This window comes from Phycodurus eques, chromosome 17 (genome assembly GCF_024500275.1).
Source record: "Phycodurus eques isolate BA_2022a chromosome 17, UOR_Pequ_1.1, whole genome shotgun sequence".
Taxonomy (NCBI): domain Eukaryota; kingdom Metazoa; phylum Chordata; class Actinopteri; order Syngnathiformes; family Syngnathidae; genus Phycodurus; species Phycodurus eques.
In genome coordinates this window covers 239,060-263,070 of record NC_084541.1, presented here as the reverse complement: position 1 = coordinate 263,070, position 24,011 = coordinate 239,060, and the positions used below count along the sequence as shown (strand labels likewise).

At 43.7% G+C, this 24,011-nt stretch overlaps 2 protein-coding genes across 4 annotated transcripts; both read right to left on the bottom strand.

The window, feature by feature from the left end:
- Positions 1-1,182: 1,182 nt before the first annotated feature.
- On the bottom strand, positions 1,183-1,822 carry LOC133415818 (histone H2AX). Its single transcript, XM_061702282.1, has one exon. It carries the CDS (start codon positions 1,770-1,772, stop codon positions 1,347-1,349), a length of 426 nt encoding a protein of 141 aa, XP_061558266.1. The 5' UTR covers positions 1,773-1,822; the 3' UTR covers positions 1,183-1,346.
- A 1,460-nt stretch (positions 1,823-3,282) lies between these two features.
- On the bottom strand, positions 3,283-23,561 carry c2cd2l (c2cd2 like). Of its 3 annotated transcripts, none has more exons than XM_061703099.1 (15): positions 23,283-23,561; positions 22,628-23,056; positions 12,268-12,366; positions 11,089-11,208; positions 10,483-10,593; positions 9,989-10,102; positions 9,672-9,771; positions 9,448-9,580; positions 9,234-9,298; positions 7,943-8,061; positions 7,527-7,683; positions 7,364-7,462; positions 6,752-6,885; positions 5,344-5,557; positions 3,283-4,481 (listed from the first exon to the last, which is right to left on the bottom strand). In XM_061703099.1, the coding sequence occupies exons 2-15, from the start codon at positions 22,982-22,984 to the stop codon at positions 4,231-4,233; spliced, it is 2,073 nt and encodes a 690-aa protein (XP_061559083.1). In that variant the 5' UTR covers positions 22,985-23,056; positions 23,283-23,561; the 3' UTR covers positions 3,283-4,230. The 3 variants fall into 3 exon arrangements, with proteins under 3 accessions (XP_061559083.1, XP_061559085.1, XP_061559084.1); XM_061703101.1 differs by having other exon boundaries at positions 9,678-9,771; XM_061703100.1 differs by having other exon boundaries at positions 12,271-12,366.
- Positions 23,562-24,011: the final 450 nt, after the last annotated feature.

Genomic DNA, 24,011 nt, shown 5'->3' with positions numbered 1-24,011 from the left:
TACCGAAGTTCAACCGGAAACATCCATCCACCCATTTTCTGAGCCGCTTCTCCTCACTAGGGTCGCGGGCGTGCTGAAGCCGAGGAGGCGGGGTACGCCCTGAACCGGTTGCCAGCCAATCGCAGGGCACATACAAACAACAACCACTCGCACTCCCATTCACACCGACGGGCAATTTAGAGTTGTCAATTAACCTACCACGCATGTTTTGGGGATGTGGGAGGGACACAGGCGGGGCCGGGAATTGAACCCAGGTCCTCAGAACTGTGAGGCAGACGCTCTAACCAGTCGGTCACCGTTCCTCCACAGGAAACATAATTCACAAAAACTCAAAATAACCATTAACTTGTAAAACTAAAAATTGGAAATAACAGCAAAAGTGGTTAAAGAATTTCAAAAAAAAAAAAAAAAAAAACACAGTATGTGTTGAGTATGGTAATCATGGTTGCAGAAATGTCCACATTGCTTTTTGTCTCTAGTTCAAATTGTAGGGTCACATAAAGGAGTCTGAATTGCCATTTCTTTTTTTTTAATTATTATTGTATTTAGCACATTTTCATTGCACGCTATAAAGCCTGACTGACATCTTATATGCATCAATTTCCCACTTTAAGAGCAATGCATGCATCGTCCTTGTTTTAAAACATCAAAACAAAAAGCACACACACAAACCTGATGGCCCAGGGCTTGCGCATGCGCATACGTGTACGTCTCACACTGGGGGAGAAGAGGGAACCAAATACGTCAGAACTGCCCAATCCTTGGGCTCGCTCAACGCCAATATTTGTTCAGGTCTTTCTGATTGGTAGGAGTCTTTGTGGCGCAGAAGCAGGACGTCATACTCCCGCCATCCACTCGGAACTACAATACAGCAGACCAGCACGCGTTCCTAACCTCTCATTAAAGGCGACTGGTGCGCGTTTGCTTGGTTGATTGTGTGTTGTGGTAAGATCAATCATCTCATGTAAGCGAAAAAGCATTCATTTTGTCTTCAAATACGGTGTCGTCTTCAAGGGAGAAAACGTAGCTAGCTTGACGGTACGGGTGTGCACAGGCGGCCCCCCCGCGCCCCCCGAAGACGTTAACGAGCTACAACCCTCAAGTTGGGGCGAAATGTGCTTCTTGTGTCTTTTGGAGTTGAAGTCACCTCGCTTAAACGGGCTAGCTCGTTCGTCAGTTCCCCCTCGTATGCTCCGCTAATTGCAGCAGCCTACTCACGACAGGCACCTTGATACAAAGCCGTTTATTCACAAAGAAAAGGGACCAAACAAAACATTTGCTCTTTCAATGCAGCGTGTGGGTGGCCCTTAAAAGGGCCGTTGCGATGACATTTACTAGCCATGCGGCTAATACTCTTGAGACTGGGAGGAAGCCTTCTTTCCCCCCTTGCCGGAGCTCGGAGCAGACTGTCCGGTCTTCTTGGGCAGCAGGACGGCCTGGATGTTGGGCAGGACGCCGCCCTGGGCGATTGTGACGCCGCCGAGAAGTTTGTTGAGCTCCTCGTCGTTGCGCACGGCCAGCTGCAGGTGGCGAGGGATGATGCGAGTCTTCTTGTTGTCCCGGGCGGCGTTTCCGGCCAACTCGAGGATCTCAGCCGTGAGATATTCCAGCACGGCGGCTAGGTACACCGGCGCTCCGGCGCCCACGCGCTCGGCATAGTTACCTTTGCGGAGAAGCCGGTGGACTCGCCCGACCGGGAACTGGAGACCTGCGCGGGAGCTGCGGGTCTTAGCCTTGGCACGGGCCTTGCCGGTTTTTCCTCTTCCAGACATATTCAGCTAGCACGCCGACACGTACGAATGTAGCGTTGTACTGCTGAAACGTGCTCCTCTACCCGGATATAAAACGCCAGTGTTGTCACGCCCATTTACGTGATTGGCTTCTATGACGACACAGCGCATCGTGTGGTTGGCTTGGGAGCGTCAAAGAAAAAAAGGGAGTCAGCAGCGATTGGTCACTTGTATCTGATTTCCGGACCAATCACAGAAAGAAGAAAGGCGATTGGCTCTTGTGTTCCCCCCTTCGTCGCTAGAGGACTCTGTAGCCAATGGCGTGCATTCCCTCCCGTTTCAAAATGTTGGCGCTCAAGAAAGAACCACATGAAAGTGAAACTGAAAAAGAAAACGACCGAGTATGAGAGACTGTGACAATACCAAGGAAAGATTAGCAGTGCGGATGAAATTCACAGAAACAAATCATCTTGAATACATGGGACTGATAAAGAGACATGGAAATGTTTGCAAGTGACATGTAATTATAAAAGGGTTGAAATATGGTATTCCAAAAGATGACCATATGGAAATACTTAAGACTAGCGATGGCGAGATGAAGCTTCATGAAGCATTGTAAGACTTCAGCCATTGGTTGGCGTAACGGATGACGATACGTCAAAGTCGTGCAACAGTCATTTGTCATTGCCTGCGTCTATATCGCCTGCTGAAAATCAAGAAAAAGTAGCTAACCATCTTTCAGCAGGCATATAAGAGCAACAATGCCACACCATTGTACCGTTTGGGGTTGCACAAATCGTCAAACAGTAGATAGTAGAGCGGGCAACCAAGGAGTGGCTTCGTAAGAAGCATTTCAAGGTCCTGGAGTGACCTAGCCAGTCTCCAGATCTCAACCCCATAGAAAATCTTTAAAGGGAGTTGACAGCCCCTCAAAAAAATCACTGCGAGATGAGGTCTGCATGGAGGAATGGGCCAAAATGCCAGCAACAGTGTGTGAAAACCTTGCGAAGACTTACAGAAAACGTTCGACCTCTTGTCATTGCCAACAAAGGGTATCGAACAAAGTAATGAGATGAACATTTGTTATTGACCAAATACTTATTTTCCACCATATTTTGCGAATAAATTCTTTAAAAATCAGACAATGTGATTTTCTGGATTTGTTTTGTTCTCATATTGTCTCCCATAGGTGATGTATACCTAGGATGAAAATGGCAGGCCTCTCATCTTTTTAAGTGGAAGAACTTGCACAATTGGTGGCTGACTAAATAAGTTTTTGGCTCACCGTAAATACAGTAAGCTTGAGAAATTGGAATGACCTGATTTCAGGCCTCTCGGCAGAAAAACGTCTGGAACTCAGGAATGCGTGGACGATTTTAATTCATATTTCACATGTTCACTGAGGTACCATAGGGCCGATATTACATCCCAAATACATGAAAAAGTTGGTTTGGTCAAATATGGCACCTTTAAGGTGTCTTAAAGTGATCTACAATGGAATAGCTCGCATACGAAATGGAATCATTCACACTGAGCCAAATCTAAACACAAATGGCTTTTGAAATAATTTATTTGAAATAAATTAAACATAACAGCAGAAATCACACGTGCCACATGTAGCTACCACTTCTGGTTTCACATTCCAGCCAGGCAATGCGTCTTTTTCGATCCAAAGCAATTGAGAATCGATCCTAGTTTCTTAAAGCACATTGTACATATCAATCACTGTGCTTGTGACTGTGGTTGCTCAATCACAGTAATAGTAATTTTATGATTGAAAAATATTCCTGGAAATTATATTTTTAAAACTCTTTTTTTCAAGTACAAGTACTAATCATAGACTACATACATTGTTTTAACATTAAGCCTGCTTGCTTTCCCTCCTGAGAATACACTTGGGTAACTGAAAATCATTTAGGAGCAAGTACTTTATCCCCCCCCCTAAAAATCCATTCCTCTTATTTTACAACCTACACTGAACAATGTCTTAATGCAATGCACAACTAGCACATTACAACTAGATTAACATGGAATTCAACTTGATTTTAAAACTACCTTTGCATGGGGAAAGAAATCACAGCAATATCTCTATTTTACAGAATAATGCACCTATGACAACCCATAGTCTAGATAAAATAGCACTTCACATAATCATAAATTACCTTCATTATTCTACATGTATGTAGAATATAAAAAGATGTAGTCCAAAGTGCACCACTGCCATTCTACTGGCATCATTCTTCCACCATCTGTCAATCAAACAAACCAGAATTTCATTGCAATTGTTCCCTTGTGCCCATCCCGCAAAAAACAGAAAAACCCTACAAACAATAGAATTCAACTTGTTTGAGCTTTAATGATTTGATAAAGAACCACTTTGTTCTGAAGCAGCGATATTTCTCCACTCCCAAAGGTATCCTCCATCCGACGGACTTTAGAATGGGATGGAATGGTTCTTGTGCTCAGACAGCTGACAAGGAAGAGACGACAGCCGAAATGATCAGTTATGGGCCGAGCTCGCTCCTCCATTGGGGCTTGTCGCTTTGCCTTTCCATTTCCCCGATGAGCGGAAGGAGAAGCGTTTGATGAGACGTCGTGAGAAGCTGCCGGACTTCTTTCGACCGCTATCCGCTGCCGCGGCAAAGTTATTGGCCATTTTGGAGACGTCTTCGTGGGACTGGCTGAGGCAGGGCTCCTTCTCCCGAAATCTTCTGCGGAACAACAGCTTTGATCCGCTCTGCAGAAATCCCACTGTGGGATGGAGACAGAATACTGCTTCAAACGTCCACCCATCATTTTCTATATCGCGTCTCCTCATCAGGGTCGGGGCCTATCGCAGATGACTTTTGTGGGAGGGGAAGTTCGAACCCCAAACCTCAGAACTGTGAGGCAGATCGCTAACCAAGTGCTTCACTTTCCTGCCCTTGCATCTGCCTTTTTTCAATACTGGCCTACAGGTGTCAGCAAAATATCTGAATTGTAGCCGCGTAATCATTTAGAAAGCATGTTTACAATCAATTCTGATAGTGCTACAGATATAAAAGCAGTTCGATCTAAAAAGGCAACGTTTACATGACAGAACTCCATTGAAAAACCTCCATTTTCCTATCGGAGGGGTTGGACTAGGCTAAATTCCAATTTGTAGCACAAACTCAATTGAGGGACTGCTCTTTAGCAAGACTTGAACAGATTTGTTTTAGTAGTATTGGGTACTGTGTACCTTCAGTAGGGACATACCTGACTTCATCCACCTCTTAATACCCCCATTATCACATTGCAGTTATAGAAGCCGTCATCAATACGATGCAAAAACACAATATAAGAGCACGCAATTGTGCCTTGGACATCATCCTGAACAGTTCCGAATCAGTTCTTACCTAATGACATGACAAAAAACAACCTGCTCACCGGAGATGCTGATTATTAAATGTATTCATGCGGTGTGTTTTGCCAGTCGAAATTGCCCTGCTCTGACCAACCAATCAGAGGATGGAAAACATGTTGATTCGATCGATAGGCGAATTTGAAATCTGATTGCCGAAAGAAACTGTCTCATTGCGAAGAGTTCACTTAAGCCTGCAATGCTACGACATAATGGGGAGGACCGTGTCACCTTTATGGTCCTTGAGGCTGCGTGTTTCCAAAGCACTGGTGGAGCCAGTGTCTGATTCCACATCATCCACGGAGGGACGCTCTGACACATCGGAAGGTGTGGTTTCATCTGGATCTTGATGATGCCCCGCCCCAAAATGGTTGCTCTGCATGGCTGCGTCCATTGCTGCGGCGTAGCTACTCGACAGCGTGCAGTCGTCTTTAGAGAGTGGAACCTGAAGAGGAGTAAAAGGAATCCATTTCATCACTTTCTTTGGACTCGGTGAGTTTTTTTGTTGTTGTTTTTTGATGTGGTCAGCCAAAAAAATTGTAATTACTTCATGGGATCCATAAAACACTCAAGTTCAAGTATTAGACAGCCCCAGCCCCACAAAAAAAGTGGAAAACAAAAAATATCTCTCTTTTTTTTTTTTTTTAAGAGTCATGTTAAGTACTGTATGTAAAATATATACTGTCGAGCTGCATAGCTGCCTCCTGGTTAGCACGTCTGGCTCACGGTCTAAGGTTCAGGGTTCAAATCTCTGCTTCGGTCAGTCATCCTGTGTGGAGTTCGAATACTCTCCCCATGCTTATGTGGGTTTTCGCCGGGTACTCTTGGTTACAGCTTTTGATTTACTAATGCAAACGTCTGCTGGGTTTTCAATATCTGTCAAGCTTATAGAGAGCTAAAAAGGTACATACCCTTTTAATACAATGCCAATTTGGGGAAACAAAGTCACAGTAATTTGACGTTCACATCCAATGCATGTATTAAGATCTAGAATCGTTAATGATGGACTTTGTATGGAGAGATGCAATTAAACTGTCTGTCTTATCCTCAGTTTTTATTTGACTGGGCTCCACTACACTCTGTCTGCAACTCTGTGCGACCGTCTTTGACTATTTTGCCAATTTTAAGTAATAAACTCAAGTTTAAAGTAAAAATGTGTTGGAACATAAAAGATATGTAAAAATCATTTCTAGCTTGCTGTTATTTGCACTAATGGGACGCCATACATTTGTACATAAAATAAAGATTTGGATTCTCACGTAACGTTACATAGGATGTTACTGCTGTTGTCGTTGTTACTGCTTTTTCTGCTGTCTGCTGTAGTTGTCATCATGTACTGTTAAGTGGTGCTCAACACAAACAGGAGCCCTCGTCCACCGCAAACTCTTCCACTAACATGCGTATGTGTTCACTGTGATGAGTTCAATGCGGAGAACACATTTCGTGTGCATGCATGCATGTTCATGGCAATAAAAGGTGATTCTTCTTCTAGTAGCTGAGACTACCACTTCAATTTAGGTATACAGTACCTCATTTTGCTTGGCTCCACGTCTTTGTTCCAAGTCGGTTTTGATTTCTATGCCCTGTTCGTTATCATGCCACTACGTTCTGTCCATAATTACAACTCTAATTCTCTGACCTTGGAGACGCCTGATATGATCAGTGTGCTTCTCTTTGTTGGAGTCTTTCGAGCCATTTTGGAGTTGGACTCACTCAGTTGTCGAATGGCCGTTTCTGCAACAGGATCCAAGCCATTAGACAAGCGGCTGCCCTCTGTGCAAAAAAAGAACACATTTTTTGCTACACACTCTATGCTACACAGCTGCTGATTGCCTATACTGCCATGTTTCTCAGCACACTGTATGGACAAAAGTAGTGGGAGGGACACAAGGGCCATTACACATTCAGGATTAGTACTAACTGCAAGATTCTGAAGTGTGTCTGTGGGGATTTCGGTCAGAGATCAAGACAAGGCCTTGCTTACGATCGCTGCTCTAATTCACTCGATGAGTGTTTCATGGGGTTCTCAAGTTCTTCAATAGCAAACTCATCCAAGCAAGCATCGATGGATGGTGGGCTTGAATAGAAAAAGGGACATCCCAAAACAGTTTCCAAAAAGCATAGAATTATCCAAAATCTAAGGGGTCTGGTCCAATCCCCGAATGATGAACGATATTTGTATTTTTAAGAGGCACGACGTCCCAGTACTTTTGCCCATGTACTATGTTGGCCTTTTTGCTTTCCAACTCACTAGTGGGATCGGGGCTCGGGGTCCCTCTTCCATCAGACAGAATGGTGGGCTTCTTCTCTATCACCTCAACTTTGGACGGAGAACGCAAAGGAGAATCACCTAAAACACATTAACTCCGGTTATTTGTTGTTCACCAACACAATGATTCATGCTTCAACTGTACCTGGACTGCACTCCAATTTCAGTCTGGACTGGACCGTCGTTACAGTGGTGACGACTGTTCCGTCCGGCATGACGGTCCGGTCCACGTCGACCTTTTTGGTGGGGGTGAGCGAGGAACGCGGTGGTGAGCGAAGTTCCTCAGTTTCCACATAGAGCAGCTGAGCGGATTAAAACAATGTCATTGCAGAAAATCAGGCTTTGCACGTCTCGTTTAGCAATTGTGCACTGAGACCAGACAAGAGGACTCTGCAGGGAAGCCTTTCTTAAGAATGTCATCTCGCATTCAGCAAGATGTAAAATCGCAAGTAAGCTGGTGAAAAGGTAAGACCGGGCCCCCTATCAGCATTTGTGAAAGAAATGCTACATTATTCCGTGTCTTTGTAACAGTTGTCACGCATTTAACGGCTTGTCACTCACTTCTGCAGTGACGGTGGCAATAGGTTCCAAGGCGTGACTTGCGTTTATTGTGAGTACAACAGAGGTAGGAACTTTGGACTGGCGGTCCAAGGCGAAGGAGGCACGGCCTGGAAGGAATTCTAGCAGCCCAAAGAGAAAAGCACAAAACAACACAGCGTAAGCTAAAGACGACACTGATTTTGTCTTTACGGACAAACACGGTGGTTTTTTTGTTTTACACCAAGTACCACCTCGAAACATTTTTTGGACGGTAGTTCTCCAAGTACCACCATAATGACCAACATTAAAATACAGTGCAGTAGGCCCAAATGTTCATCAAAAACGAGGCGGCGGTTTTTGTCCTGAAAAACATATTTAATACCATTGCAAGTCACTGCAACAGTATGCAGTTTGACTAGAACTGTACTTAAACAATGATTAAGTATTTCACGTAAAAGTGAACTCAAAAAGGGTACCTAAATATATGTTTGAAAACAAATAGTTCTCACAGGTAAATGCAAATGTATTGTACTTAGTGTAAATGTACAACTAAACTGTACTTAACATCTGTATAGAAGTTTATTTTCAAAAAAGTTCAAGCCACTGTAACATGCAGCTTAAACGATGAATTCTGTGCTTCTTGGGCGTACCGTGACTATGTGTTAAAAACTAATGTTGAGAATCACTGCACTAACACAATCGATTTGAAATATAACAAATCAAGATGTGATTGACATTTAAGAGGTTTCAGTGGTCTTATCTCAAGCCAATAAGAGAATGCTTTTCCCTTGTTGAAGTCAGGATGACCCACAAACAAGCAGCGTGTGCAGGGGGCTGCAGTCAATGCCTGGCAAAATATTTTGAGGGAGGAAAGACAGAATTTGGCCATGCCAATAAGCTCCAGGCTGCAGACAGTCAAAGGATTATTAGAAATTGGGCTTCAATTTATACTCACTCCCAAATTTCTTTGGAGCTCCTGAATTGCTGTATTCTGCATATGATATGTGACGTAAGAGCATACCTCAACGGCAAATGGCATATTTTCTGTTTATTTGTTTCGTATCCCCTGTGGTTCTGTATTAAGGCCAAATCCTAAAACCACTGACGTCGTCCGAATACCGAGTGTAACTGTGTGACGGTGGTTCTGAAGCCGTGAGGGTGACGTATCCCTCCCTACATTTCAAAATGCATACAAAGAGCGTTTGATTGCCAATTGTACATCTTGGGCTTTAAAGTATCAAATTCTAGAGGGGTCTGAGCATTAGTGCTAAATTTGTTTCTGGACAGGAGCCCGGAGTACGCTGTGCCTTACGCTCGCGTCTGCCATTCCGCTCCAGAAGTCTCACTCTCAGCTCTTTGGTTTCTGGGCTTAGCTCCCTTCAACACAAAGGGCACAGCTGTGTTAGAGTTATCCTGGATGAAATTCCTCTTTGCAATGTACAAAAGAAACACATTCACTTCTTTTTAATGTTGCCATGTATGAAAAGTCCCGGCATATTAAAATGACATCACAGATGCCTTCTCACAGGGTAATTTCTTCTCTCCATTCCATTGGGGTCTTTGGGTTGTAGGGCACAGGCAGGAAGCAGGTTGTCCTTTCTGAGGAGGGTCGGTTCAAGGTGAGGACGCAGCACAGCTCTTCTGAGCTGCACCGCTGGTCTGAAAACACACGGCGGCTCAATGAGGCGCCAGGGATTCTGCAGAAAGCGAGACGGAAACCATCAAAAGCCACCGAGGGAATGCATCTGACCTTTACCCAAGGTTGCTCTGAGCTGCCGTAGAAGTAGTCTCCGCACAAAGACGCTCTGGGGTACAGGCTTTAATCCTACTGATAAATGTTCCGCAGGGACCTGTGAGCAGAAAAGGAGTGCAAAGACATCAAAAACCTCCATTTTTATACGGCCCGTCCGCTTTTAGGGTCAGGGGTGAGCCGGAGCCTGTTATTGACTTTGGGTTCCATTTTATTCAGGCGAATATTCACAGAGTCTGCGATGAACCTTATGAACGCGGTTTAATTACGAATACTTAATTTTGACTGCAAATCGAGAAAGCAAGATGAAAACTTACGGGACAACTCGTTGTACAAGTCCTGAGGTTGAGGATCATGGCTGGATGAGAGCTGAACAGAGTATCCTCGATAAGACTCCTGATCACATCCAAGTCTCCCTCGTCATCGGCGCCCTAAAAGGAAGCAGCAACTGATGAGAACACGAACAAAAAAAAAATATATATATATATATATATATATATAAATATATATATATATATATAACATTTGATCTCAAATGAGGTCAGACTTTCACCCTTTTTTTTTTACGTCAGGTGGCCTTTTGTACCACATATTTGACAGAAAATGTACTTATTGTATTACAAGAGGGAAAACATTTGTCATTATTATGAACATTCCTTTCCCATTGGCTGTGAGAAATCACATCGTGATACCACTTTACAGAGAAGCATGTGTCACATTTGATGTTGAGAAGGACTACCAAAGCCCAATAGCGACGCCATTTCCTTTATGTTTAAAGGGCAGAAAGATTGCTGATGTTGAATTTTCTCACCTGTCTCAGCTGTTTGCATGGCGACACAGTCAGTTTCAATAATGGCTGCTTGGAAAGAGACCAGGACACCAAGAGTCCTTCGTCCTCCACCTCCTCCAGACATACGACCACCTGATGATGGAGTCAGACACAGGGTTGCGAGGTCGGACAACGTGTTGGACACGGAGGCAGACAGCAGACCGTGTGCGGTTTCCATATCGATAAGTAACAATGACATTATAGCAACTATTCCATGAATATTCAATGAACACAATATTTGTAAGATAGAAAGAAACCTATTGCAAGAGGAAGTTAAGGTAGCAAATACGACACTGGACACTTCATTGGGTAGAGTATAGCCACACTTCTGTTTTTACAACAGTAATAACTGTCAGGACGTTATTAATCCATTTCAGCAGTGACAAGGAGTGTACGGTGTAGTGATAGTGAGTGTACATATCGTAGCGCCTATAACAGTGCTCCGCAGTTTATGTAATTATTAGTGATTTTAGGACCGTAACGTCCTATCGTCAAAGTAGATATTTGACTGACATTTGACAATGCAAATGTTCTCGTGTGCTCGCTTGAAAAAGTCACGTGCAAACGAAAAGAAAGCAGGCGGCGTACCTTTGCGACCGTAGGTGCGATCGTAATCTGATAGGTGTCCATGGCGACGGCAGCGGGGGACTGCTGTGTGACCGTCACAGGAAAGGCCACTGTGTCCACCCGACATTTACAATGTAAAACCTATCACGCAAGAAAACAGAGAGTCACAGATGAGCCGTCAAGGCCGTCCTTTTCGATTTCACACAGTGAATCAAAGTTCCCTGCGCTATGCTTCGCAGTATGCCGAGAAACAAAAAGACCTCCTCTCTCTGACGTCTTTCCCTTCGAGTACGTCCATAGTTGAGTGCGCACAGGTGTACTGTACCCTTACTTGTGATGTATGCCTGCGCATTCATAGCCCTCAAGGGACAATGAAGGACTGTTCCTCTTTTGACAACGAGTCGTAGCATCAACAAGTCCACTGAAAGGTGTCATTATTTCTTCATTTGGCCACAACCACTTATGTGCAAAATGTAGATCGTTACATGCCTCTGAGTCTCAGTGACATAGCAATTGTACGTTTGTTTGAAAACAATTCTAAGAAGAAGGAAACAAAAGAAAAAATATATAGCACAATTAAGCACGTTTATTTTACGGTATTATGGATATATTACTAAATTGATGTCATTTCCAGCTACAAAATACCCATTCACAAAACAAACATTTACTTTCACACAAAATACTGTTGATATATGAATAATTTTGGACTCAATCAAAAATCTATTTGGACCAGGAAGAACGTTTCCCTAACTTCTGTGTGAAACAAAAGGAAAGTTCTATCTATTTTAAGTTGGTTAAGTGGGTCGAACCTCAGTTTCCCATTCATTTTTTGGATACGTGCCATTTAATTACCGCAATGCTCCTTATGATTACCTCCACCTCCTTCAGTCATTGGGCTTTTTGAAGTGTGTGCTCGCAAGATGAGACCAAACTAGTCTGATTTCCATAAGACTTTGTGGAGGTCTGAGGCATATGCCAAGGATTGCATTTTTATCATTTTGGTGGTCTCTTGTTAAATAGTAAACCGCACTGAGTGACTTCTATTGATACATAAGGTGGGTACTATACACATTGCATTGCACTCTACGGACAGATAGCTTGGGGTATACATCTAAACGTACTACGTTTGTACATTTAGTATACACGCACACACGAATATGTACAATCCAGGTTATTGGTTTCAAAGCAGAAGATAAATACCACCGTTCTGCGTGTTGATTGGTCAGTGCAGGTCACACTCTCTATTGCAGGGGCAGCAGTAAACTGGACACTGCTGTCAAAAGTGATTTGGATGGAGCTCTGTGAGAGACAGAGGAAGGCAGAGAACAAAGAAAATATGATAAATATTACATAAGTGGACATCAACGTCAAGAGGAAAGACACATGACAAAAGGTTGTGGACTGCAGTGGTACAGACTTGCATGCAGCTGGCGAGCAATTAGTCTGAGTCATTAAGGAGTTTTGGTTTTTTCCCCCTCAACCGGCTAATGAAACTCCCTCTGTATCGGAAGGACGGCAACTAACTGGGGCAATTTATGAATTTTAAGCACGTTTGGTGTCAGGCGTCTAAGAACTGCACTGATCTCATTTCATGCCTACAACACTGTAACTGCTACCTAAAAGTAGTGTTATCTCATGCCAAAGGTTCGCTGTTTTTAAAGACAACAGCAAATGAAGATACACGACTTTACGCCATCTGTTAGTTTAATTCTCTCGCTAAAAAAAAATCAAGAGATTATTGCAGTCACTGCGCGTGACATGCGCATATCAACCGTGGTACGGCCAGCAGCAAGTTGCACTTGTGCAGTCAGAATGGTGATCGGCGCCCGAGGACGCTGGCATGCAAATGACAACATATGTTTGACCAAAGGCTGCTAGGGAGCACGTTCAAGTTCATTTGAGATCTAGCTTCAGTTGCAGATTCCAATGACTTCACTGCATTACTGGCGAAACAGCGTTGCGCAAGATACTCCCAAAACACTCGATGTATGTATATACAATATGACTTGGTAGTCATTTCAAAGTACAATTTTATGCATTAGAGAATTTTCTGAATTAATTCGGTGTTACATTAGATTTACTTTCACCAAAATAGCTGCAGAATTTAAGTAGTTAATATAATAATCTGAAATTATGTATCATTTCACTTCATCAAACAAATACTTTTTTATAACCAGATTTCAGCTCCTACGTGCTGCCATGTCAATCAATCTGTTCGGGGCATTTTTTTTTTATTTTTTTTTAAATTCTTTATATCGAACATGTAAGAATGACTTAAAAAAATAAAAAAGAGCAACAAACTAGACAAGATTACAATAGAATGAAATACAAATCAAGTTAAACTATCCATATTTGAAAAGAAGTAGGAAGAAGTAAAAACTTAATTACTACGACGCCTATATCTACTTCCTTATGATTCTATAAAACGCATTACTTTCTATGAACCTCAATATAACACTATAGAAATATATAATAATACGTAATTGAATATTAATACTGTAAACATTCTTATTCCTATATACGTACACTAATACAAATAATTATATCAGCATCTGCAGTATCTTGATATTAATGAAAAGAAAGGGGGGGAAAAACAAAGGAAAATCTGAATCATTCATCCTCACAGACCCAGTGAGCTGGCCTTTCATGATGATTCTGTCCTCTTATTGGTTGGTCAGAGCAACACTTTGACTAGCAAAACACATCTGTAGCAATCTGCACACATCAATACATTTACTAATCAGCATCGGCAGCAAATCTTTGGCATCTTATTAGAAAGATGTTGATTCTGAAGTGCTCCAGAAGATGTACGTGACGCAGTTGCTCTATAATAAAATGGAGTCGAATTGATTAAGTGCCAAATGCACAGCCCGCCACTCATCCAAAACCGAACACGGCGTCACCAGAACTGTGCTAACACCGGCGGCTGATCATCGCAGCAATGTGTTTTTTGTGTTTGTGTGTAAGTGCCGAAAGATCTGCTTCAGTGGACCGCGCTGTCTGGCTCAGGAGATGCAAGTGTGAGAAAACAATTGCCCCATTGTCAGAGCATATGTCTCTCTAGATGCAAGTCCAATCTCTTTCAAACTGAACAGCGGAGGCGGGGCACAAGTGGGAAGATGATATAACATACTGTAGTGTGTGCTGCGTTTCTGTGCGACAGAGGCAGGAAGCAAAGTGCAATGCTGCGGGCTGACGTAGGTCTGGACCGACACTACGGTCACATGACTACGCACTACAAACAGCGATGTTTGCTTTGCTCGGCCGAAGCCTCTAAAACTGCTCGGTCGGCCGACCATTCATCGCATCCAAAGAGCGGAGCAAATACAAAGTGATGTGTCTCGGGTTGTGTGGCATCCAGAAACAGGTTCTGATTGTGTGCACACTCGCACAAGTGTATTGCAAAAACGTTTGCGTGCCAATCAGCCAAAGAGCCCTTGGCATCTGCAGTCAAGCTAATTAGAAGCACTATGGCATTGTGAGCAAATTCCCCTGAACATCACTGCTAATCATGCTTAGACGACAAGACAAAGTGACCCCACGAGATATTAGCAAATTAAGACACAGGGGGTAGGGTTGCCTGGATTAGTCAGCGTACGTAAGAACGATCGGTCAGCTGAAGGACCTTATATTAGTCTAATTGCTCATGGACGGCAGAATGGGTATTTTTACATGACACTCTAGCATGTGCGCACATTGTCAGAATGATAAAGAAATACATTTTCAAAAACTGTGATGTGCTAGCATCCCTTGAGTTGGCTTTTTGAAGACACGCCGTGCGCATGCAAATTCACTGCTTGTCCTCCCGGGTCTTAATTGAAACAGGCTTTTGTTTGAAAACCTTGAATTTCCTTTCAGAATGAATACTTTTTGGGGCATGCTATACTAAAACTACGAACTACCATATATGGGGCCGAGAGCTTGTAAGTCATTTAATGTACATTGAAAAAATTCGATTTCTAACCTATTCATCAATTCTGCAAATTGTTCTTCTGTTCACTGAGAAATGCAGAAAAAGCTTTTGCTTCAAAAGGAGTGTAATATCCAGGGTGTGCCCCGCCTTTTGCCCCAAAATCAGCTGGGCAAGACTCCAGCTCACGAGTGAGCCTAATAAAGAGAAGCGCTGTAGAAAAATGGATGGATGGAATAAACAGACTGCAATGAGTCTACCTCAACCCTTTCAAAACCATACTTCAGTGGTTAGTACCTCAGACAAAACTGACACAATATTTTCTTACCCTTCGTAAGACGTTTTTGGAAATGTGCACTGGAACAGTAATTGGAAGTCACTGGCCTAAAGGGTTGAGTCACTTGATTGACAACAACAAGAAGACAAATTGAAGATTTTTCTCAAACAAGTTACACGTCAAGAATGCCACAACATGATGCACGCCCTCCATTGCAGCACTTTAACCGTGCCACATTTCTCCTTCGTAAATGAATTCTTGAGTTACACTTGAGTAAAATGACACACTACTATGACCTTGACACGCACACACCCTCTAATGCAAACACAAGCCAGATCAGGGTTTACTGTTCCAAACCACACTGCGGTGAAATGAACCGAACCGTAGCACTTGGCGGAAGCACGGCTGCGAGTCGGAAGAGTCCATCGGGTTCTCACGTAGCCCACTGGTGCGACGTGGCGCTGTGCACAGGCAACAGACCTCGTTTTGTCATCACCAGGCCAATGCTTGCGGCACATCCGCCGGTGTGTCCTTGTGACCTCTGTTCACGCTCGTGTGTACGTGGAGGTTATTTGTGGGATACCCCGAAGGACAACTACCGTGTCATTTCAGGTTTGTCAGAAACGTTCGCTTTAGGACTTGCTTCTGAAAAGCGCCAGGCTCAACCAGGAATACGCTCGGCCCGTGGCTTCTGTCGACCCTCAGTTGCCTTTCATGCCTTTTTCTTTTAGTTTCTCAATTAGAAGTTCTGGTCACGACAGTGACAGAAAATAACTACTTTCTACATTTGAGATTTTTGTTTCTCCCCCAATTGCAATTGGAAGCGTCTGAATTACTGGGGGGGAAGAAAAAAAAAAGTAGATTAAATACTGATGAATCTATATCACTGTTACAGGGGTGTCAAATTCATTTTCATTACGGGGCACAGTTTCCTCAGAGAGCCACTATGACTGTGAAACCATATCAATGTATAATCGCCTCATCATATAATTACATACACCGGGTACACAAAAAGTTGATGGATGACTAGTTTTGAAATTAGAAGTCAATGAAGATTGTTTGTTCAACGGAGGAGTTGAGGAGTTATGCGGAGCTCGATTGGCCCGGATATTGAGACAATCTTTCTGTACTGTATATATGTTACTCGAAAACGGACGCTACAGTTGCTTGGTTACTCTGAACTTTGCTTGTGGCGAACGGGAGCGACGTCAGGCACGTTGTGATCACATCAATGAACGACTGACGTGCGAGACTCCAGACCTCCTCTTTCATCTATAACCGCGTCATACAATAAAGAGCTTTACGTTTTATGGTTTGTTGGAGGGCTGATTTATTTATTTCTTTTTATTTTCGTAGAATGTTTGGACAGTGGCCTCTTGGAAAAGTGATTTCAGCCCTCTGTATGTTCCACATATATTGAGGATTGATCATAAATGCTACCATATCGTACCATTATATTATACCTAGGAGCCATAGTTCTAATGCTATCAAATTTGATGAAGCCCGCCTTTAATTCCTTGCTTATTATGTTGTATTTTGGGCATTTACACATGCTAATTATGGTCTACATGCGCAGGTGGGTTTACGCCCCTTCCCAGCATTCCCACCTCCTGGCACGATATCCGTTCCAGTGAGCATGGGGGCCAGGTTTCGCCGCATCCAATGTGAAAATTTTTCTGAATTACTAATCCTTATTTTTTTGCAATTTAAGACATGAGATTGGTGCTGTAATCAACTTTTTTTTCCACCAATAAATTCAAACGTGACTTTTCCCACGCCATCTCCGATCCTTGTTTATTTGACTTCCACTTGGAGCGAGTCGAAATGCTTCATTACCTGGGAGGACGACGGCGAGGTGTGTCGCATCTATACATCTGCCTCGAGATTATATTATACATTCATTCATTCATTCCTCTTCCGTTCCGTATATCCTCAGTAGGGTCGCGGGCGTGCTGGAGCCTATCCCAGCTATCCATGGGCGAGAGGCAGGCGGGGTACACCCTGAACTGGTCGCCAGCCCATCGCAGGGCACAAACAAACAAACAACCATTCGCACTCACAGTCACACCTACGGGCAATTTGGAGTCTTCAATGAATGCATGCTTTTGGGATGTGGGAGGAAAGCGGAGTGCCCGGAGAAAAGCCACGCAGGCACGGGGAGAACATGCAAACGCCACGCAGGCGGGGCCGGGGATTGAACCCGGGTCCTCACAACTGTGAGGCTGACGCTCTAACCAGTCGCCCACCGTGCCGCCCATAATATAATATAATATAATATAATATAATATATTATGCCCGGTGACGGTCCAAGGGTGTAGTCTGCCTTTTGCGGTCAGTTCCCCGTGAAACTTAACAGGATAGGCGGTATGGAAACTAGATGGATGGATATATTCTATTTTATACATCCCTCCATTGTCTATAACACTTTCTCTGTTTAGGGTTGCTGCTGGTCGCCAGGTGACTTCGGCCAAAAGGCAGACTGCACTGTGGATTGGCAGCCAGTCAAACACTTCATTGATAGACAACCCTTCACACGCACATTCTCACGGTCATCAAGTGGGAACTAAACCCTTCAAACAGATTGAATTTTGGCTCGCATTAGTGATTCTCCTCAGCCGCTGTGATGAAAACGTTCGTTTCCTGTGCTATCATAGTAAAGGAGCGGTAAGTGCTCTTTATGTCCCCTGTCGTTTAAGTTGAAACTACTTGTGCATAATCACAGTGCATTAATGATCTACCGGCAGCCTGGAGGCGGTGAAGGAAGACATGAACTGCGGCCTTCAGCTCTTCCCCTGTCACTTTAGATTTGCATATCACAAAGGGACCAACATCTTCCATTTCTTTCAGTGACAATCAATGACCTTCCGTCAATGTCAAAGTTACACGTGAAAACACCATCTAATGACGCTATTGTGGTCTGCAGGCTGGAAAAAAAGGTCAACCGGCCTCCAGCCAATCCAGCTCCAACCATCCAAATGACTCCCCATTAAGCCCTTTACCAAAGCAAGACTGTATCCTGTATCTCCCGTGGCGTGGCAATATGTCAGCAGACATTTTCTATCCGAGTGAGTCATGAAACGAGCTGCATCATGGGATGCCACGGAGGTGGATCTTTTTCTTCTGATTACAGTCGTTCAAGTGAAATAAACACACTGAATCTTGTCTTGAATCACTCAGCTCATAAACCTTCAAACACGCATTAGCTTGGATGCTGAGCTTGTAACAGTTAACACTTTGTTTTAAAGGTCCCGTATTTTGCCAAACCAACTTTTTCTCGTTTTTGTGATTTAATATTGTCTCTATGGTCCCTCAGTAAACATGTGACATACAAATTAAAATCGTCCAGGCATTCCTGAGTTCCAGACATTTTTCAGGTCATTCCAATTTGCCAAGCTTATCTACGTCACCAGTGAAGATCTCCGCCTACCCTTTCCGCTCCCGAGCCAGGGCTGTCGACATGACAAACACGTGTGCTCTCGCCAGTATTGAGGGTTGGGTCTTCTACACGGAGGCAACCAATCAGAGGAAAGGGGCACTTCTTAGACAAATATGGACAAAGCAGATTCAAAATTGGGTCAAACAGAAGTCGCTGTCAGAGGGGCCTTTTCTGGACACTCGTATGACAAAAACAAGGTGGTTTTTTGGGGGGTTTTTTTTCAATGAAATTGACACTTTTAGACTAAGTCCATGTTAGAGAGTCACTCTATGGAGGTCTAAATAGCCAAAGTATGGGACCTTTAAGGAAACCTAGTGCGTACATTGTAATTCTTGGTATGTTGATGCAGCATGAGGAAGTCTTCCTGTTGGTATGACCATAATTAACCAGCTGCAATGAAGGCCCACTCCCTGGAATACCGCCAAAACACTCGGACGAAGGGATGGAGTGTTTCTTGCAGTCATTATCAACATAATTGGGTTTGACATATCTAAAAATCTGCGAAGAAGCCAGCTGCAAACTCGTCAACAGTCGATCACTTAGCTTCTCACCCTTCAACTCTGCTTTCTGACCTTGGTAATAAACTGATTTGCACAACTACATTTAGAATTCGAGTCTTTATCGAGACTCGAGACACTTGTTGCAACGGCAACTATCTGCGGGGAGCTTTGCAACTTTTGGACCCACTTGTACAATAAATACAATTCCACTGTGTTTATAAAACTTCACTGTTTTTCAGTGTGTGTCTGTACATAGACTATTTATGCCCCTTGAATACAATACTTCACATTCTCCACACTGATTTACATTGTCTGATGGTTAAATAATTTAGGATGCATGAATTAACTGCATTGGTATGAACCACATGCAAATAGTTTAAAATGTTTTGGGTTTTTTTGAATGGTATTTTTACAAGTTTGCCTCTGGTGGCTTAAATGGAAAAAAATGTCTGCAAACCTTAGCGTAATAATACAAATGTTTCAAGACCTCGACAGACCTTGAACACTGGAGAAGTGCTAAGGTTAGGGCATTGACATGCTAATGCCCACATGCTGCGGGTATCCTCATGGCGCGGCCTCCAGGGGGCTCTTGTTTCGCTGATGCTGAGCAACAATCGGCAAATGCAAAGCAGAGGAGAAAGTTCAGGGGCCATCATTGGTGTTTGTTTGTTTGTTTTAGTTTGGTTTTTTTTTTTTTTTGCAAGTGACCACGACAACATGCACAGGAAAACATTTAACAGGACAGGCAAAGAATGGGGTGTGACTGATTTGCTTTTACTGGTCATGTCCCGCAGCAGGTTTTTCAAGTTAAAAATAAACAACATTCCAGTCAACCATATTAGTCAGTGTATCAAACTAATGGGGCATGATTGTGTTTTGTAATCTCAGCCAGCCATGTGATCCAGTTTCATTTGCAGCCAAGTGATTAGCATATGCTGCAGATGCATCTAGAATAACAGACTGCTGTGCATGCAGACACAATGACGAGAAAATGTTTTTATACTAATGAGCGAGTAAAGATGCCTTGTGCCCTGCAGTTTCGGTTCAAAAGGTGTCAGCAGATAGCACATCACATATCACATGGAAACGCTGTAGAGAACAGCTTGTCTGAAATTCTGCATGGAAAATGGTCGGTTTTAATTCATTTATCGCAGAGTGAATAGTATATTTTTCTGATCTATCCTATGATTGAGTTGCCTCACAGGATGCAGTCCACGGACTGATACCATCTCCCGGCATCTAATGGTATCAACACTGTCTCACATCCTCCATGAACTCGGAAGTCGCCTGCCAACCAACAAGCAGGTGGAATAACAAACAATGTGCCACGAAGTGACATTCGAGTTTCTATTTCAATGTCAAAAAAACAATGGTCAGACTTTTGAGCGGTACTGCTCAACAACAGCACCGCATCATTCGCATCAAGTGTTTCGAATTTTGGATACATGAGAAAGCATTTGAAAGATGAGCATACAGTTCCATACTACTGAGGGGATCAAATAAATAAAAGGTCCGTTCTAAAAACCCTCTGGGTTGTGCTTTTGAATAGTTCAATTCAAGATATCCAAATCAATATACAGTATATGTCAACCCATCGCTGCTGGTTGTGGTTTGTTCCTGTGTGGGGTCAGACCTGTTGATGACATCGCAGGGTCAGTGCGGATGCTGCAGTATGTGGCATTGCAAATGACGACGCTACATGACTTTACAATATGTTACAATCAGGGGAATGGGCGCGATGGTGGGCCATGCGGTGAGTGTGTCAGCATCGCAGTTGTGGAGTTTTCATGTTCTCCCAGCGCTTGTGTGAGTTCTCTGCTACTGCGGCTTCCTCCCACATTCCAAAAACATGCATGTTAGGTTACCGAATGACTCGAAATGGTCTATAGATGTGAATGTGAGTGCCCATGGTTTTTTTTTATGTTTGCGCCCTGCGATGGAGTCGCAACCAGTCCAGGGCGTGCCCCGTCTCTCGGCCGAAGTCAGCCGGGCTACGCTCCAGCTTACCTACAACCCTAATGAGGACAAGTGCTATAGATTTTGATGGAATGGGACCGTTTAACATTTTTATACTTATTACAGTGGACCCCCATATACACATTATTCACGGTTCAGCATTCGTGGATTCACGTTTATTTTTTATTTTTTTGGGGGGGGGGGGCAACCTATCCCGCTTTATTTGCGGAAACCCCTGCTTAGTTGCCGTATTAATTCCCAAACTGCCTGCTTATTCAAGTTTTTATGACCGGATTCCCTGCTTATTCACATTTTTTGTGGGTGGGATTGGATGGACGTTCACCTTCCAGGATTTAACTCCTCTGTGAATGTGAAGTGCTGTGTAAAATCACCTGAGCACACACTTTGTAAGAGAGCAGGTCGAACATCTGACTTTGATTCGCAGATAAAAAGAACCATTACAAAAGGACAGAAACCTTTATGGAAGTGTTCAAGAAGCCTCAAACGTGCATTCACGCCATTATCAAAACGTACTCTACTCACAAACGTTTGGGTTAGTCGGATTTCAGGTGATATTTCGAGATGAACTCAAAACGCATTGCAACCTTTAAAGGTGAATGTCCAACTGTTCGGTGTTTTAGTATTTTTGGCACAACTTGCTGTTCACTAACAAGGAGCTGAAGGGCCAAATTCACAACAGGTATTTCATCCAAATTTCCAAGGGCGTCCACTTCCAATCTCTCTGTTGTAACGTGCTGTGACACTCGAAGCTCAGTGGCCACTTCCCTCGGAGAGCATCCATTTTGAAGCCTGCCATCTTGGTCTTGTGATGTCAAAATGTGAACAGCACCATAAAGAGCTCTGTTGAATACCACTTCTGATTGAACCAGGAAATCTATTGGTCCATTGATGGATCAAACGCCTGTTGTGAATTTTGCCATTCAGCTCCTTGTTGGAGAACAAACAGTTGTGCCAAAAGTGCATTGAACAGTAGAATTCTGCCTTCAGTAGTTTAGAGAAAGTCAAATTAAGTTCACCTGTAAAGGTTATTAACCAATGCATTTTAGGTTCATCCTAAAATTTCCCCCCAAAGCCCAAAATTCCTAACTTTGATGCAAATTGTCCCAAACGTTATGCAGCGAGGTAAACAGACAAACATTGCTGTGTCCTGGGCATAATTCGAAAGAGAAGAGCCCACCACTTGATACCGGGGCGGGGTTAAAGAAGGCTATTTTTACAAGGTGTGGGCGTTCATACTGCGATTATGCTGGCCGGTCTTGCCTCTCCACTCTTCTGCTAAAGAGCTGTTACGCAAGGCTGTACCCCCCCATTCCTCTTAACCATTCAACACTCCACCGCCCACTTCCAGCACACATTGAACATCAAAATTGACACCTGTGCTGCTTTTCTACACACTCGCATCATGCTTATTCAGTCCTTGCGTGCCTCCCGAGGTGAAGATAAAAAGAATTCTCACTCACCCCATTCCTGCAAGCTTGCTCATTCAGAGTTTTGACCCAGCTCCTGCGACACTGCTCGCTGAACGACTTGAAGGAGAAGAGGGAGGTCAACAAGCCTTTAACCCCGGCCTCGGACGCAGCTCCTCCACCCCGAGCCAGGCGTAGCTTGAGCAGGAAGCCCCACGCACCTGCGGCCCAACCGTGGCAGAGATGCCGCCTGAGGGAAAGGTACCGCCGATCCCGCTCGGCTTTCCTGGTTCTCCACTGCCGCAGGAGGCTCAGCGAGAACTGGAACAGCCAGGCTAACACGATGAGCAGGGAGGCCAGGAAGAGCCCCACCACAGCCAGCCAGCCCAACTCCTGGAGCTCCATTACCATCTGCTGCGGCCTTTCATGTCTATGTGAAAATGTTTGGGACTGTCAGAAGAGGGCAGACAAGCGCCCTTTAACCTGTGAAAGGCACCAAACAGAGTGTTAGCCTTGCAGCACTTTGGACCAATGATAATATGCTAAACTATGAATCGCCAACATGAAAGGGGATGCTTTTGAAGGATCCTTTGAGGTCGTGATGAAATATAGTGGGAAAGTGCAGCAGTGCGTAAAAGGTGTGTGTACGGTGCATTCGAAGCCACGCAGCTCCAATGTGTTACTGGTGATAAGATTTGAAAGAACCCACCTATTAACTTGGACGATCCTGGCTGCAGCATGCAGGGAATCGAAAGCAAGTCGCGGTAACATGAAGCTGCTGCCTTCATAGCGATAAACAGCGGCGCCAACAACACTTGACTTTGTCCCATCGCAGACTCAGCATTCCTCGTGCCGGTGTATGTCTCGGACAAAACGAGGATTGGATTTTACACACAACGCTCAATGTTCGCGAACTATCCGCTCCACTCGATTTCAAATCTCCACTGATCCTCCTCCGTGACAGACTAACCTCGATCACCACAATGAGACAACTGCACGGGGAGAATGACGTCAAGCTGCAGGTGGCGCTGCAGGAACGCAATGCGAAAGGTGAAACGGAAGAGGAAAACAGCTTTCGTAAGAAAAGCATTCGACAATCCCCGCAATGAGATGATTACGGCGTGGGCAAACTTTCAAATGTGAAAAGAAAACACATTTGAATTTTGAAACGGACAGATTTATCAGGTCATTTGTAGATGAACATGTGTATGTAAAATGCTTTGTTTTAATAAAAAAAAAAAAATTCATTCTCTATTATTATGATTAATTAATCAGCTGGCCATATGTTACCCATGAGCTATACTTTGCCCACTCCTGACCTCGAATGTTTTTCGGAGTTTAAATGTTGGATCAGTGATTTGTCACAATCGACGACTGTGTATTATTTCCGGGAAAACAAATTGGATATAGAACTGTTCTGCCTTTACAGAAATAATCA

Coding starts and splice junctions, on each gene's coding strand:
- LOC133415818 (XM_061702282.1), bottom strand. CDS start 1,772: ATGTCTGGAAGAGGAAAAACCGGCAAGGCCCGTGCCAAGGCTAAGACC.
- c2cd2l (XM_061703099.1), bottom strand. CDS start 22,984: ATGGTAATGGAGCTCCAGGAGTTGGGCTGGCTGGCTGTGGTGGGGCTC. Junction 8,062..9,233: donor GCGGAATGGCAGACGCGAGC/GTAAGGCACAGC, acceptor TTGGGCTGCTAG/AATTCCTTCCAGGCCGTGCC. Junction 5,558..6,751: donor TCATATCAGGCGTCTCCAAG/GTCAGAGAATTA, acceptor ACTCCTCTTCAG/GTTCCACTCTCTAAAGACGA.